The sequence below is a fragment of the Herpailurus yagouaroundi genome, unplaced genomic scaffold (assembly GCF_014898765.1).
Source record: "Herpailurus yagouaroundi ecotype Mexico unplaced genomic scaffold, PumYag 77, whole genome shotgun sequence".
NCBI classification, from domain to species: Eukaryota; Metazoa; Chordata; class Mammalia; order Carnivora; family Felidae; genus Herpailurus; species Herpailurus yagouaroundi.
The window spans coordinates 88,812,301-88,830,740 of NW_024412388.1; the positions used below are offsets into that span (position 1 = coordinate 88,812,301).

At 37.7% G+C, this 18,440-nt stretch overlaps 1 protein-coding gene and 1 pseudogene across 10 annotated transcripts in view; both read right to left on the minus strand.

Annotated features, from left to right (window-relative positions):
• COL11A1 (collagen type XI alpha 1 chain) overlaps positions 1 to 18,407 on the minus strand; it is a 225,856-nt gene extending 207,449 nt beyond the window's left edge. For 9 of the 10 annotated variants that reach the window (XM_040471135.1, XM_040471133.1, XM_040471128.1 and 6 more), the window contains exon 1: positions 17,811 to 18,276. In XM_040471135.1, the coding sequence (XP_040327069.1) occupies positions 17,811 to 17,916 (106 nt within the window). In that variant the 5' untranslated portion in view covers positions 17,917 to 18,276. Of the gene's footprint in view, positions 1 to 17,810; positions 18,277 to 18,307 lie in introns of those variants that run through there. The other variant, XM_040471126.1, reaches the window with a different exon arrangement.
• LOC121027816 (superoxide dismutase [Mn], mitochondrial-like) lies at positions 9,895 to 11,334 on the minus strand (annotated as a pseudogene).
• Positions 18,408 to 18,440: the final 33 nt, after the last annotated feature.

Below are 18,440 nucleotides of genomic sequence, written 5' to 3' on the forward strand. Positions count from 1 at the left end.
AATACAAACAATAATAAGAGACTATTATGAGCAATTATATATATGCCAATAAAATGGGCCATCTGGAAGAAATGGACAAATTCCTAGAAACATATACACACCAAAACTGAAACAAGAAGAAATAGAAAATTTGAACAGACCCATAACCAGTAAGGAAATCAAATTAGTAATCAAAAATCTGCCAAAACACAAGAGTCCACGGCCAGATGGCTTTCCAGGGGAATTCTACCAAACAATTAAGGATGAGTTAACACCTATTCTCTTGAAGCTGTTCCAAAAAATAGAAATGGAAGGAAAACTTCCAAACTCTTTCTGTGATGCCAGCATTACCTTGGATCCAAAACCAGACAGAGACCCCACTGAAAAGGAGAACTATAGACCAATTTCCCTGATGAACATGGATGCAAAAGTCCTCAACAAGATATTAGCCAACCAACTCCAACAATACATTTAAAAAATCATTCACCACGACCAAGTAGGATTTATACCTGGGATGCAGGGCTGGTTCAATATCTGCAAAACAATTAACATGATTCATCACATCAATAAAAGAAAGGACAAGGGGCGCCTGGGTGGCGCAGTCGGTTAAGCGTCCGACTTCAGCCAGGTCACGATCTCGCGGTCCGGGAGTTCGAGCCCCGTGTCAGGCTCTGGGCTGATGGCTCCGAGCCTGGAGCCTGTTTCCGATTCTGTGTCTCCCTCTCTCTCTGCCCCTCCCCCGTTCATGCTCTGTCTCTCTCTGTCCCCAAAATAAATAAACGTTGAAAAAAAAATAAAAAAAAATAAAAAATAAAAGAAAGGACAAGAACCATAGGATCCTCTCAATAGATGCAGAGAAAGCATTTGACAAAATACAACATCCTTTCTTGATAAAAACCCTCAAGAAAGTAGGGATAGAAGGAGCATACCTCAAAATCATGAGCCATATATGAAGGACCCAACATGAATATCATCCTCAATGGGGAAAAACTGACAGCTTTGCCCCTAAGGTCAGGAACAAGGCAGGGATGCCCACTCTCCCACTGTTATTCAACTTAGTATTGGAAGTCTTAGCCTCTGCAATCAGACAACACAAAGAAATAAAAGGCATCCAAATTGGCCACGAAGAGGTCAAACTTTCACTCTTCGCAGATGACATGATACTTTATATGGAAAACCCAAAAGATTCCACAAAAAACTACTAGAATTGAAATCATGAATTCAGCAATGTTGCAATGCACAGAAATCGGTTGCATTCCTATACACCAACAATGAATTGACAGAAAGGGAAAGCAAGTAATTGATCCCATTCACAGTTGCACAAAATAACCATAAAATACCTAGGAATAAATCTAACCAAAGAGGTGGAAAATCTATACGCTGAAACTATAGACAGCTTATGAAAGAAATTGAAGACACCAAAAAATGGAAAAAAGATTCCATGCTCCTGGATAGGAAGAACAATACTATTAAAATGTTGATACTACCCAAAGCAATCTACATATTCAATGCAATCTCTATCAAAATAACACCAGCATTCTTCACTGAGCTAGAACAAATAATCCTAAAAATGTGTGGAACCAGAAAAGATCCCGAATAGCCAAAGCAATCTTGAAAAAGAAAACCAAAGCAGAAGGCATCACAATCCCAGACTTCAAGCTGTACTAGAAAGCTGTAATCAAAACAGTATGGTACTGGCATATGAACATTCAGATCAATGGAACAGAGTAGAGAACCCAGAAATTGACCCACAAATGTATGGGCAGCTAATCTCTGACAAAGCAGGAAAGAATATCCAATGGAATAAAGACAGTCTCTTCAGCAAGTGGTGCTGGGAAAACTGGACAGCAACATGCAGAAGAATGAGCCTGGACCACTTTCTTGAACCTTGCACAAAAACTAAAAATGGATGAAAGACCTAAATGTAAGACAGGAAGCCATCAAAATCCTTGAGGAGAAAGCAGGCAAAAACTTGTTTGATCTTGGCCACAGAAACTTCTTACTCAACATATCTCTGGGGACAAGGGAAACAAAAGCAAAAATGAACTATTGGGACCTCATCAAAATAAAAAGTTTCTGCACAGCGAAGGAAACAATCAGCAAAACTAAAAGGTAACCCACAGAATGGGAGAAGATATTTGCAAATGACATATCAGATAAAGGTTTAGTATCCAAAATCTATAAAAAACCTATCAAACTCAACATCCAAAAAACAAAAAATCCAGTGAAGAAATGGGCAAAAGACATGAATAGACACTTCTCCAAAGAAGACATCCAGATGGCCAACTGACACATGAAATAATGCTCAACATCACTCATCATCAGGCAAATGCAAATCAAAACCACAATGAGATACCACCTTACACCTGTCAGAATGACTAACATTAACAACTAAGGCAAAAACAGATGTTGGAAAGGATGCAGAGAAAGATGATATCTTTTGCATTGCTGGTGGGAATGCAAGCTGGTGCAGCCAGTCTGGAAAAGAGTATGAAGCTTCCTCAAAAAATTAAAAATAGAACTACCCTACGACCCAACAATTGCACTAGTAGGTATTTATCCAAGGGATACAGGTATGCTGTTTCCAAGGGACACATGCACCCCCCATGTTTATAGCAGCACTATCAACAATAGCCAAAGTATGGAAAGAGCCCAAATGTCCATCGAATGGATGAATGGATAAAGAAGATGTGGTATATATATACAAATATATATATATATATATATATATATATATAATGGAGTATTACTCAGCAATCAGAAAGAATGAAATCTTGCCATTTGCAACTACGTGGATTGAACTGAAGGGTATTATGTTAAGTGAAATTAGTCAGAGAAAGACAAAAATCATATGACTTCAATCATATGAGGAGTTTAAGAGACAAAACAGATGAACATAAGGAAAGGGAAACAAAAATAATATAAAAACAGGGAGGGGGACAAAACAGAAGAAACTCATAAATATGGAGAACAAACTGAGGGTTGCTGGAGGAGCTGTGGGAGGGTGGATGAGCTAAATGGGTGAGGGGCACTAAGGAATCTACTCCTGAAATCATTGTTGCACCATATGCTAACTAATTTGGATGTAAATTTAAAAATAAATAAATAAATAAATAAATAAATAAATAAATAAATAAACTAGTAAAAAAATTTTAAAAATTATTTTAAAATATAAATAAATAAATAATAATAATAAAAAATAATATCTAAAAGCACTATGTCCTTAAATATTCAACTTTTTTCAACATCTTTTATAGTTCATGTGAGCACCACCCATATTTCCCCAGAGTTAGAATTCTCTTGATTCCTGCTATCCATTTCTCCTGACCACTTTGGGAAATCTCCTTACAAAAGAATAGAAGACTGAACAGGTTTCCATCTCTAAAGGTCCATCAGATATCATCCAGGAAGTTCCCTGACAGCTTATGCAATCAAATGAGTTTGAATCTGTATTTTCATGTTCACATTTCCATTATTACTCTATAGCATAAACAGACATTAATACACTATCATTGGCATTTTCCCCTTTCAATAATTTCTTTTTGTATTGCAGAACTGTAAGTTACATACAGCAACTGTGATGTGAGTTATTTAGTAAAAGGTTTGTTAATTAAAATTTAAATTAAAAAAATAAATTAAAATTATTACACAAGTTTAAAAAAAGTTTCAAAAACTAATATTTTAATGTCTGTCTTCTGATACTATTTCTACATTTATATCAACACATATATGCTACATACCAACCTTGTATTGCAAACAAACATGAAGTACTAGAAAATAAAACATATTGACCTAAATTTTCCCATATTAAAAAACATAGGTTTGGAAGTTCATCTTTAAGTGGCACAAATAATGTCAACAGAAATTACATAAATTTCCTATGTCCCAACATAGGTCTTTGTACCTGAAATGATCAGATTTTTTTTTCTTTATTCTATAATATAATATTTGTACTATAAAATGGGATAAGTAACTGTTTCAGTACATTAATAAATTGCAAGCTTCTAAGATTTTGGTTGTAGAGCTTACACTTAAATACGCATGGGTATGGGAAGTGTTTAGAGTTCCTTTTATCCCCAAGAGATTCTATAATAAACTTAAATGTTTTGTCATTTTATTAAATTTTTTTCAACGTTTTTATTTTTTTATTTTTGGGACAGAGAGATACAGAGCACGAACAGGGGAGGGGCAGAGAGAGAGGGAGACACAGAATCGGAAACAGGCTCCAGGCTCCGAGACATCAGCCCAGAGCCTGACGCGGGACTCGAACTCACGGACCGCGAGATCATGACCTGGCTGAAGTCGGACGCGTAACCGACTGCGCCACCCAGGCGCCCCTGTTTTGTCATTTTAAACCTATATTTAGAGAGAGTAGATATCCCTACAGAAAAAAAAAAAATGAATAAAATTAATATAAGTATCTCAAGGCTCAAGTTTTTGTTGGGCTTCTTGGAAAAACTGTATCATTGCTATTCAAACAAAGAATAGCATTAAATTGATAACGACATGAACAAAGACACATATAAAAGAGTAGCCTGTAGTTTTAGGAATTTTGAAGTTAATTTCATCAAAACCAGGCACCTAAAAAGACTAATGGTAATACCATTTCAGAAAACAGAAACCCAACAATCAAATGTAAATGTACTTCCTTATAATCTCACGAAAATACCAGCTTAAAAAATCAGTTACACAGTGAAATTCAAAATTGGATAGGCCAGGGTAAAAGAAATACATAGTGAAATATTCTGAAGAAGAAGTAATGGAAAAAGTGTGACTCCCACCACAATCCATTGTACCCACATCCCACTATGGACTGTTCATTTTAATTCTGACCTATTCGGTGGTTGAAAGAAATGCATAAATCGCAGGATCCTAGCCTCGATTTAGCACTGATTCAAAATAACAAATAAATTTGCTTTGAATAACAGAATGTATGTTCATTTCCTTAACAGCATTTAATATATTTATATGTAGTGTCTTTTAGGTCTTCACCTGCAAATATCACCCATCTACTTTCTAAGTAACCACAAGTCCCACATTATTGCTCTGTTAAACCAGGGAAACAAAATACAAACTCCCATTACCGTTTGATGCAATTATAGTCTCTTAAAACAACTGGATCAATGTGCATGGTGTCCATCAAATAAGTAAAATGATTTACCAAGCGTATTTTTTTTATTTTAATTTTTTCTTTTATTTGAGAGAGATAGTGTGTGCATGAGCAGGGGAGAGGAGTGGAGAGGGAGAGAGAGAGAGAGAGAGAGAGAGAGAGAGAGAGAGAGAGAGGATCCTAAGCAGCCGCCACGCTCAGCACAGAACCCAACAACATGCTTGATCCCATGATCCTGGGATCATGACCTAAGCAGAAATCAAGAGTCAGCCACTCAACTGACTGAGCCACCCAGGAGCCCCTACCAAGTGGAATTGAAGTGTCACATTGACTATGTCTAAAAATATGTAAAATAAAATTAAAAACTATGGAAATTATTTGGATAAGAATGGCTTAGATGCTACCCAAATAGTTTAAGACAACATTTGTACTCCTTGTACTCCAAAAATAACTAATTCTACATTTTGTATAGGGTCTTAAAATCTCTACCTTTAATTTAAATAAGTCATTACTTTTTATAAATGACAAATAGACTCATAGGAGAAAAATAAATCGGTAAATGAAGGTTGAGGAGGCATGGATGTTAATATCAAGTAAGAAAGGTAGAAAGGCCTCAATTAGATGATGTCTGAGCAAAGTCTAGCAAGGCCGAAGAGGCTCCTCTGTCCTGATATTTTGACAGAAGAGCATTCTAAGCAAAAGGAATAACAAGTACAAAGAACCTGATGTAGGAGTTGCCCCAAATGGGAGGAGTTGGAGGAAATGCAGGGAGACAATTATGTCTTCAGCAAAGAAAATAAAAGCGGTCAGAGAAGTAAGGGTGAAGCAGGTTGGAGGCAGGTTGTATCGGTCCTGGGGATGTTCATGGAGTTTAGATTTTATTCCAAGTTAAGATGGAAACCTACTGGAAGTTAAGGGGAAGAGAGGAATAACCTGAATGAGTTCATTTTCCAGACCACTGTGGCTGTTGTGTTGAGAACTGACTACAGAGGGCACTACAGTGGAACAGACTGTGCAGAGAGCAGACAGGAAGCAACTTGCCACTCTCGAGGTGTAAAATTTTGTCAATTTTGCTGTTTTGGACTGAGAGATGAAATACTGGGTCAGATGCTGGATATACTCTGAAAACATAGCAGACAGGGTTGCTGATGGGTTGGATACTGGAGTAGGAGAGAACAAGAGTCAAAGCTACTCAAGCATTTTAGTTTGAACATCATGACTAATTGTTTTGCCATTAGCTGACATGGGAAAGATGGTGAGAGGAATGGGTTTCAGGAGTTCTGCAATTCAGTTTGGGGCATGCTAATTTTGAGATGACTTAATACATTCCACTGGAAATGGCTAAATAGGCAGTTGGGTATATGAGTCTAGAATTCAGGGAAAATACCTGGGGTAGAAATAAAACTTTGGGGGTGACAGCCTATTAACTTTATTTAAACTGTAATTAATTAATGACACTTATTTTAAAACTCTATTTGATATAACTTTCTGTGAAAGAAATCATTATGACTTAAAAAATGCTTATAATAGGGGCACTTGGGTGGCTCAGTTGGTTAAGCATCCAACTTCAGCTCAGGTCATGATCTTGCAGTCCATGAGTTCGAGCCCCATGTCAGGCTCTGTGCTGACAGTTCAGAGCCTGGAGCCTGCTTCAGATTCTGTGTCCCCCTCTCTCTCTGCTCCTCCCCCACTCATGCTCTAACTCTCTGTCTCTCAAAAATAAATAAACATTAAAAATTGTTTTAAATGCTTATAATAAATATCTTATCCTCTCAATTAATCTAAATAGAGATCTTGGTCCAATATATGAATCCTCAAAGACAACAACAAAAAACTACTTATAATTTATGTCCTAAAACATGCTATAATTTGGATAATAACAAGAATGATCACATTTAAGGTTTAAAAATGTCAGGCTCATCTTTGTCTTTTGACAAATTTTCTAAATATGTACACACATTTTGTTTAATGTATCCCCTTATAAAATAGGAAGATAATTCATTCATATATCTTTCAAGTTCATAATGGCCATAACTCTATATCAAGTGTGACTGTACTAATTATCTTGCAGAACTTCAGGTGACTTTACAGTGAGCTGGCTATTCCAGAAATAGCATCAAGGCCCCAGTTCTCAGGTTGTCAGAAGACCCAATGGTTGCAGCCAAGTGGAACCAGCTAATATTGATAAACATCAAAGTATATACTGGCTTTGCCAACTTAGCCACCTCCTTGTATTTTTTTAATTAGTCACATGATTCTGTGCTATGCAGAAAAATCTATCCATACGGTCTTCTGTTATGTGGCCCTAGTCCATTGTCCTAACCACAGCACTCCCCTGATAACACACACGCCCCATGAGAATAGACACTGGCATGCTATCCTTGTAGTCAGGGCACTTAACACTGATTGCACATAGAAGTGAGTCATTTAATTTTCACGGTTATTGAACACCTTAACCCTGAACTTTCTTGTATCATAAAAAGCTTCTATGAAAATTGAAAGCAGAAATAATATCACAACTCTGAGGATGGCAAAGGAAAGAAGAAATGCCAGCTGAGAGAGTGATACTTAAAAAGTTTGGCATTTCTGATTTACAGTGGCCAAACCAATTAAAATGTTTATTATAAAACTAAGATTACAGTTTCAATACAAGCATTTGACTTTAATGTTGAGAAAAAGCAATATTTGCTAGTATTTAGTTTATTACATGCTATGGACAGGAGGATTAGAAAAAAGCATTATCTATATTACAATCAGCTGATCTATCAAATCAGTTTTTGCAGAGTTATTACTGTTGGGTAATTGAATATTTATCAAATGATCTGTACATAGCAGATAAATAACCTTTTACTTGACTTCCAGTACCCTTTTATACAAGCCAGACACATTCCCATTTTTGTGTGTATTTAATTTCTTGTTACAGAAGATCCATAAGCCCTTGGATGTGCATCAAAATTATCTGTAGAGCTTTATAAAACACCTATGTTTGGAATCCATACAAAATAAATCAAAATCCACAGGGATGGGACTACAAGTGATTGTGATTATCAAGCCCTGTGTTCTTGACTTTAGTAAAATCCCTTGCTTGTGAGGTCATTAATTCATACGATAAACATTTATTGGCCATCTATTATGCTCCAGGTTTAATGCTAGAAGCCAGAGTTTCTTACATAGATGAAAAAGATTCATTCCCTGTTTTCATTTTACCATCAAAAATATTCCGTGATTAGCATTCAACTTTGGAGTAAGTGTAATGGTGTAGCATGCTTTAGGATGCTTTGCAAGGCCAACTACCTCAGTCTGCATGGTGGAGGAGAGTTATTTCTTTAAGAGATAATTTCTAAATCCTAAGCAAAAAGCAATGATAAGCAGTTTGGGAGAGTATGTAAGGTGGAAATCATAGCTTGCTTGGAGGCAAAACAGAGACTGACATTTTCAGGAAACCACAACAATATCAGCACTAATCTGTTCAATATACTTTTGTAGACACTGGCAATAATTAATATATATAACCTTATATAATCTATCTCAGGTTGTTAGTTAGGCTATTGAAGAGCAATTCATTAGAGCCTGACCAACACTTTTCACTTCATTCAACAAAGATTTATCAGATGCTAACTGTGACAGGCTCTGTTCTGTGTGCTTGGGACACACTAAATAAAATAGACAAAGACACCTATCCTAATGATTTTAGGACTATGGAATGGATAAGAACAGAATACAAAAAATATATAATATTCTTCCAAATTATCCAAAATCTATTGTTTCCAAATAGATGTAACCACTATTAATCTTACTAGGCACTTGAAACTTTATATACTCCTTGCTTAAAGATGATACACATAATATAATAATTATAATACATGCATAATATGCAAATTACTTTCTTTTTTTTTTTAATTTTTTTTTCAACGTTTATTTATTTTTGGGACAGAGAGAGACAGAGCATGAACGGGGGAGGGGCAGAGAGAGAGGGAGACACAGAATCGGAAACAGGCTCCAGGCTCCGAGCCATCAGCCCAGAGCCTGACGCGGGGCTCGAACTCCCGGACCGCGAGATCGTGACCTGGCTGAAGTCGGACGCTCAACCGACTGCGCCACCCAGGCGCCCCTGCAAATTACTTTCTAACCTGAAGAATGAGTGAGCTAAAATAATCATGAAGCAATCAATATAGATAGGCTATTCTTTACAATAGTTACTAAGCAAAATCAGAAATTCCTAATAGCATACAAAACCCAGATAAAAGTTTCAAAATAAACATATGACAGGAATTTTCCCAATTATTACTTTAACAGATTGATACCACTCTTGGATTAAACTGTTTTGTTCACCAGCAAACAGTGAAATGATGATTTACATTGATGTCAAAGCAACAGTACCACTTCATATGGTGTTTCTCTCTATCAGAAAGGAAACTACAATTTTAGAGGTCTTCTAGTGAATCAGTAACTTCAAATATGTAGAAGCAACCTCGGAGAGAATGTGCAAAAGTGTTCTTCAAATGAGGAAAGCTAGAGAGACATCCCAAGTCTTTGACTTACAGAGAAGTAAAGAAAGAGAAGATCTAATTACTGCTGACACGACATGAGGAAGTCACTTCACACCACTGTAATTTAACTAGATTTAACCTTGTTCCAGTCCACTGGGCAATGTAAGAAGGATAATTAATAATCTAAATAGTGACAATATTACATACTGTGCATTCTGGCATCTTGGCAGACACTGGGGACAGAAATAAAACTAAATCATAGTCATTACCCCTCAGCAACTCCTTACAGAAGGCTAACATATAAATGAGTAATTTTTAAAATAATGACCTTCTTTTGAAAATTATGTATCTTTTAGTTACATTCTTCCAGTCGATTACACTCCAAACAGCTTTTAGATAATCAGATCTGACACTTTTATAGTGAAGGTAATAAGCATACTACCATATACGTGTCTCCACGTATACTACCATATATGTGGAATAAGACCTGTTGTTCCTTGTGATGGATACTGATTGGAACAGGAAGCAATTTGTAAGTGTCCTTATTACTTAATGAAACCAAGCCAACCACAATCTGAACCTTGAATGCTAACAGACACAGCTGTCAACTTCTCCTTAAATAAGTCAAAGGAAGCAAAGTAACATTTGCTGGTTTCCAGCAACAGCCCTTTTTGTTCTCCACCATCATTAGGGCTTAGGTTTATTCTTGAAAGAGTGGTATGGCCTCCACCACTGAACTTTAATGCAGTCTGAAGAGCTACCTGAATTATAACATCATTATATATATACATCATATATAACAACATATAACATCATTATGCCAAATCCTCTCTATATTCCTCCTTGGTGGCATTCAAATTATACACACAATTGCCATGACGTGTACTGTCGTGCAGCTGCATGATTTTGTGCATTAATATTAGGCCCCTGGGCACTATAACCATAAGTCAGGGATGCTGTGTGCAAACATTAGAACACACCATGAAGTAAGCATGGACAAATGATCAAAAGCACGGGTTCTGGAGCAAGACTGTCTAGATTCACATCCTGGGTCTATCACATAGGAGCTGTGTGACATCGGGCACGATAATTAACTTCTCTGTTTTTCAGTCCCTTCATGGATAAAATGGATATTTTAATATTAGCTTACTTCCAGGGCAATTATCAAAAAGAAATGAGATTCTATATGAAATGTGCTGACAACAGGACCTGGTATGTAATAAGCATGCATTTAGTGTTACGTGGAGATATGAAATCTGATCTAAATCTTGAAGTAGAAGACATTTGCTAGGTGGAGGAGAAAAGAACAGATATTCCAGGGAAGGAGAATAGCACGTTCTAAGCCAGAGGAGAATAAAGGCAAGAGGTTTAAGATGGCTGAAGTGCAGGGTAAATGGGGGCAGGTTTGTGGCCCGTGGGAAATGGCTGTTCATGAGCCCGGACATACAGAGGGGTCCCATCGTGAAGGGTGCTCTATATCATGCCAAACCATTTGGACCACACATTTATCTTCAAAATCAGTGAAATATTTTGAAGACTCATCAGCATTCAAAAAGAAGAGTGACAGCTCATAGGTTGTGCACCACTGTCAGACTCAAAGAGAGAGGTCAGAGAAAATACCACTTGAATACACACGGCTCTTCTTTCTCTTCAGAGCCAAGAGCACGAAGTGCAAAAGTGCCTTAGAGTTTCTTATTAGCTTTGTCAGGAATTGCAACCACTGCTCTTTCTGGCAGTCATCCTTTGGGAAGTTGTTTGTGAACAGCTGAGTGAGGAAGGAAAGCCAACCACCTCACACAGTGGAAGGTTCACGCCTGTAAGCCCGGATGCCAGTTTACCAGTCAGACAGAGGAAGGAAGCTTCCACTGACACTCTATGCGCTCAAGTTCTATGAATAGGGACCTTCATTTGCCTGTACAGTACAGGGCCATTCAAGAGCAATTAAATTTGTTTAAAATAAGAAAGAAATGCTTTTTAAGGAAAAAAAGGAGGTTTGAAGGGATTGTAAAAGTTGATTGTGCTAAAGCACTTTTACACAGGTTTGTTTTAGTTCTCAATTGTCAAGTCGTATTTAAGCTGGTCTCTTACTCTGAAATATGATAACCTTTCTTTTCTCTGAGTTCTTTCTCCTAAATTAATAGCACTGTCTCTAATTCCATGCGCAGCAAGCAAAGAGTTTATTTTACCAGATAACAGTAGGTCTGGTGATCAGCCAATGTCTAAAGAACCACTAGCCAAGTCAGTAGTAGGCCAAAGACTGCAACCGATAGATGCTACTCGCTAAATCACTTTAAAATCAACTTTCATCTTTACCGGCTAGTATTATTCAGGTTGAGTTTGGAGACAATGGAAAATAGGGGGGAAAAGCCTATAAAAATAAAATCACATTAGGGTTTTGCAAGAAAAAGAAATACATATGTCAGACGCATTATAATAAAGAAGGCTAAAACTAAACTTTATGAAAAAAACTAAAACTTTATGTTCCGAATTAAACTGCAAGAGACGTTGGAAGAACAAAGTCCAAATTTTGGAAAGTCATTATAGTATACCAAAAGCTACACTGAAATCTACATTTAAAGTGAGAGAATTTAGGGAACACTGCAACTTTTTTATACCATCTGTGTATACCTCTCTTTCTTCTTTGCTAAGGGACAAAACTTCAATGGTCTAAAACAAAGTTTGGTTTCCTCTCACCACTCCCAACTCAGGTCACATTTCCCCAGTATCAAATGAAGGAAGTGGAGGAGAAAAAGCAGAAGTGCAGATCAGCTCTCAGCCCCCACTCTGCAGTTGCCTTGAATTCCTAATGATTACACCAACGGCCCCTAATTATTTCTCCCAAGGTAGGAGGAAAAGAAAAGTATGTTTAGGATACAATAGAATTCTGGCTTTTGGATACCTAAGTATAATCATTAAAAATGATATACAGTGATGGGGAGAGCTCAGTACTTATAAGAACCCTGTATTCACACAAATTGTTAGAGTTGATCATGAATATAAATATTTAGCTTCCACAGTATCTTCTTCAGGACGCTAGGGACATGTACTGCTTTTTCCCTAAAGATAGGAAAACTCTTCATTTGATGGAAATACTAGCCCTACCATTATTGTTGCCAGCACAACAAATATTGTGGCAACCTCTTAAGAGTGTCTACTTCTCTGTAGATTAACTGTCCATTTATTCATGAGGTATAAGTTGTTTACGTAGTCTCAGATGGTTTAACAATCCAAAAGGAAAATTAATTAGAATTTGCACTACTAAGTGCTCTCCTATTTTTCCCCAGTGTTTGCCACTTGTTCGGAAAAAGATTATTATACAAGCAAGTCATAGCAAGTAGTAATCAATTCATTATCTGATTTAGTAATAAAACCCTATATATATATATATATATATATATAATATACATAATATATATATAATATATATACATAATATACATAATATATATATAATATATATATACATAATATATAATACAGCCAATCTAAAAGAAACTTGAAAGACACAGAAATTTGACAGTATTTGCAATAAATATAGAGATATATTATTAAATATATTATTTGAAATGCCTGGCCCTCCATCAACAACTTTAGAGTGGATAAAAAAATCACATTCCTAATCCAGCAACGAACGTACACGAAAGGTATTTTACAAACTATTATGCTTTCTACTCTGATACCAATAATCTTACAGAATCACATAATCAGGTATATTAGCAATACAAATTATCAAAAATTACCTTCCTCCAAACTTAAGAAACTGAGAAATTTTTAAATGCATTCTATAACTCAATTTCCTGTCTGATTTTCTTCAATTTCTTTAATTGAATCCATCTTCTCACTAAATCTAAACTCTAATACGTTCGTTTAAGCAATATTTGGTCGTTCCATAAAGTCTCAGATCACTATTATTTTGAGATATTTTTGTCACTATTGCTGACCTTCACTCTACTTACTTAGAAAAACACTGAATATTATAAAAATGTTTTTTTATTTTTTATGAGAAAGAGCATTCAGCTAATAACTTTTCTATGATTTAGTTTCCTCATTAGTAAAGCAAGAAGGGAGTAAAGAGAAACAATCTCTACAGTAATGTCTATCTCTAGCATTCTCTTTTAAAAAATCTTATCTAAACACCTTTTCTTCCCTTGAAAAATTCATCTTTTTATGACATACTCTCAACCAAGCTTGATTTGAGTTCATTCATTATCAGTAAATACACAATGCTTCAATAAATTAAGCAGAGTGAAGAGAGTTTTTTCAGAAAAAAAGCAAATTTCTAGAAAAGAAAGGTGACTACTTAGTTTAGGGAGGTTTTTTGTTTGTTTTGGGGGGTTTCTTTTGGTCAGAAATCCTACCCAAAAATCTAAAAAGAGATTCATGTTTGCCTTGCTATATTTTAGGGATAACTTAACTTGAATAATATGCTCCTTCTATGTTACTCACCCTGAAGTGAACATAGAACCCAAAAAATTAATTAAATAAATTGTAAGCAATCATACTACCTAGGTGTATATATTTCTCATTTGCACTTCACAATTGTGTTAACAAATATGAAAATACCTCTTACAGAGTAATTTTTATAAAGTAGAGACTCAGATGTTTATTATGAAGTAAATTGTCACTTAAGAGATTAACAAACTTAATTTCAAAACTAATAGACAATTTTGTGATGGTGTACATGTTTAATTGAATGTATATGTGCCCCTTAATCTGTGTAAAACAAGCAGGAAGATGCTTCTCATAAGACACCTAATTTTCTTTATTGTTTCTCTATTATAGACTTTGTCAATTTTTATTTAAAAAACAAGAGGAAAGACAATATAAATAATCCTAGCAGGCACTGCATGTGTTGTCAGAAGTATATCTGATCTTTTAACTGATTTCTGATTAAGTAGCCAGAGTGGCAAACTTGATCTCTTTACAAAGTTGGATTAGCACATACCCTGGAAGCCAGCACCATTTCACCTGCTGATCCTGGGCACTCAAAACACTCCAGGAAAGCTCACTACCAATTGTTAACTAGCTTTGAAAGTCCTTTATAAAATTAACCAACTTTTTGCAAGGCACAGTATTGGCTTAACCACCAAAGTTTGAATACCATTTTAATTAGTGAAAAATGATTCAATTACATACTATTTTTCTCAGTATTCAATTATAACAACCCTTTTTTAAACCCTTAAAACCATCACTCTTAACACAATCACAGCATAGTCACTATAAATTCCAGGTAAATCTCAGGTCCTATCTATGATAAACAATGGCCTAATTGATAAAGAAATCCATAAATTTCTGAGATAAAACATTTATGTCAACCACAGGAAAATATATGAGACATAAAATTGAAGTTGATACAAGTGAATATATTATAAAAATAACACTCTTACATTAAATCATAATAAATACTAAAAATCTTTAATAAGCATGTGAAAGATGACCAAGTTACAGTTTGGATTTGCAAAGTAAAATAATATGATTCTGTATGAGATTATAAATTTTCTTTTAATCCATTCACTCCAAAAACTATTCTTTGTAAGGCAGATGCTTTAGGATCCTAACTATATTTTCTTTAGAGTCTAATTTATTGGCAACCCAGAAATTTTTAAGGCTTTAATCTTTTAAATCCAAGAAATGCAAATTTTAGATGAAAATAGGCTGTTTTAAATTACCTTTTGATTTAGCAACCAAATCGCACCATTGCATCTTAGTGACATCAATAAACTATAGCATATAACACCTTTATTTAGAAACTGGAATGAAATAATATTCATTGTTACTTCAATTGCAAATCTGATGGCTAGTATAAGAACTGGACACTGGGTTTATATTTCCCTTGTGTGATGATTCAGACCAATGTTTCCTTTTTAAACATTAGGATACTATTACTTCCTTTATGAAGTTTATTAAGTGGCAAAATGCCTTCAAGAGTACATTTGTAAATATGTAGCTTCCCACTAGGTAGTAAGCACCTAGCAACTTGATGACACAAATACCAAATCTTACAGTATGACTATACACTCTTGTAACTTTTGAGACATTTCATCAGAAATGACAAATAAAAACAACACATGATCCTTAAACTTTGCTATTTCTCACATTACTTGGTCTTATAATAATAGTAAAGGTTCTTTTTCCACCATTTACTTGACATGGAACTGAAATGTTTATTTAAAAGTGTTTCACATCTGAAGCTAGATTGAAAAGAGCCAATTTATGCAACGCAAGTGTAGAAATTTGATCTTTCTAATATCCTCAGAGCTTTAAGGAAGGCCAAATGTGGAAAATAAGACAGAAATATCTTCAGTGAAATAATCCTTGAATGCCTACAATGGTGTCTCCTGAGTTTATATTTCATCTGTCTTCATTGAAGAAACTCTTGGTTTCTACATTTTTAAATTCAGAGCTGCCATTATGGTACATTTGTCCATATGTGTGTGTAACAAGTTGAAAAAGAAGGAGTATATCTGTTCTTTCTTAACCGAGTGTCCTTTTCCAGCATCACTGTAGTCAGAAGGATTTTAAGAGGCCTATGTGCTGAGGCAGATGCTTAAATTCCAAATAAATTCCAAATAAATTCCAAATAAAACCAGCAGAGGGCAGAACAGCGAACAGAAATGACCAACCCAGCTGGTGACCAGGTACCAAAGGTAAAAAGCAAACTTTTGATGGATTCCACTCTCAAAGACTCTATTTATCCTTAAAAATGTTTAAATGAATGCATCAGAATAATTAGCATAACTCGTATCAAAATTTAAGCACAGTCCTAAGGAGGCTCTGGCTGTATTTACCAGTTAAAGTCAAGCAGAAGAATAATCAACCACAGCCTGCCACTCAGGAAGGTGAACACGACTAAGCTTGGGGAAGGAACACAGACCTGGTGTGCCAGAGTTCGGCCTCCGGGAGCGCTAATTCCCATTAGGGAGAGCTCAGATCTTGGCATCTATCAGGGCCAGACTCAGGTTTCTGCTAAAGCCTGCGCATTTGGGGTTGACAACTTCTTTCTCCCTCGGCCAATCCTCGCCACCCTTCTTCCTACTCCCCACTTCTCTGTGCACTCCTGACAAAGCTTGCTTTTCCACTCTAAGCTGTTCGGGCTCTGTTAACTCCAAAGGCGTTTGCCCGCCAGTCGTGTCTACAGCACCTAACGGACCGCTCCAGCCAGATGCCTTTGCGGGAAAGGGCGGGGGAAGGGGAGGGAGGAGGCGGAGGGGAGGAGTGAAGTCGCTCTCCCTCCTTGGGTACTGACAGGGCTGCAGTCTTCCGAGCAGGTCTGGTCATTGAATATTTGGTGGTGCCACGTAGGAACTTTTCCTTACCTCTCCCCTCCCACCCCATCGCAGGCCCCCTCCTCTTCCCTCCCAATCCCTGTTCCTCCTCTCCCACCCCATTTGCTTGGCGAGTTTCATCATTCTCCAAGAGAACTGCCAGTCCAACCTGCAAGAAGAAGGGGGGGGGGGGCGCGAGGTGGGGGTCAAAGTGGAGAGGAGTGGACTGAGATTCAGGGATAAGTGTTCCCCCCATCTTCAACCCGTTCTTTACAACCTGCCAATTTTTTTCCCACTTAAAATCTCTCCAAAACGCCACACACACCCACACCCACCCACACCCACACCCACACACACACCCACACACACACACACACACACACACACACACACACGGTGTTCTCAGTCTTCTAGATTCATCACCTCTGCTTTCTCTTGCATCCCTAAAAGTAAAAGAGCCTGTTTCTCACTTTGTTCCACACAAAGAACTTTATCAAGGTTCATTTTATACCCTTTCTCTATATTCCAGCTCACCCTTAAAGAGATACTTCCATTAGTTAGAATCTGAAGAAACCAGAAGATGTGTTCCAAGGGCAATCTAGGGACTAGTCCTCAAACAAAAGCTCTGCACAACTGCCCTTGTGTTCAAGGTAATATTTTTCCTCTTTTCAAAGACGCTGGAAAGTGGTGAAGGGCATTTCAGCAGGCTCTGTGCTGACAGATCTTTTTTCCTGCTACCTCTTCTCCCATTACTGTCCCGCCTACATCCATCTCTCTCTCCAGCCTTCACTTCAACCTGGTGGCAGCTACAATCTGGATTTTATTTAGGAGAATTGTTTGGGGGGGGGGGGGCTTGGGAGGGTGGGGGGAGGAATGGCGGGGGAGGAAGGGTGAAGAGGGGGAGGGTACAGAATGACAAAGACCGACGGCAATCTCCCACCTCCCCAAAACCACTTTTTTTCTTACCTCCTCTGACCTCACTAGCCTGGAAGAGGAAAGTCAGTGCGAGGGTTGTTATGGTGAAATTCCAGAGCCACCGTTTCGTTTTCCACCTAGAGGACCACCGCTCCATCTCCGAGCCCCGCACTCAACCGTGAACTCAGCCCTCGAAATTGCGATTGCAGACCAACTTCGTCCCTTCCCAGGTATCGTCGGGGATGTTTGCTACACAGCCATTGAGGAGGGAGAGGGGGGAAAAGTCAAGGGCTTTTTCTTTAAAATTCGATGGTTGGCCTCCTTCCTGTGTCTCGCCCCCTCCTCTCCCTCTCGGTTGGCCCCGCCGGCCGGGACCCTCCGATCCGTCCTCCGCGGGGCCCTGCCTTCAGACTGAAGGCAGATAAGGGGCTTCAACCGAAAATCTGAGAGGACTGCGTGCCCCTAAAGGCTTCATGCCGTCAGTGGGCCGGACGAGAGGCTCCGGGCAGCCCCCTCCTCCGCCCACTCCCCTCCCGCGCCCCCCTTACCCCGAGCGAAACTGACAAGCCGGTTGAGGGTCAGACCCAATCACACGCCTCTCGGGCGGCCCCGAGCCCGCCCCCCTCTCCTCCAGCCCAAGAATCAGGACTCCTGGCAAGCCCAGCCCACCAACCACCCCCC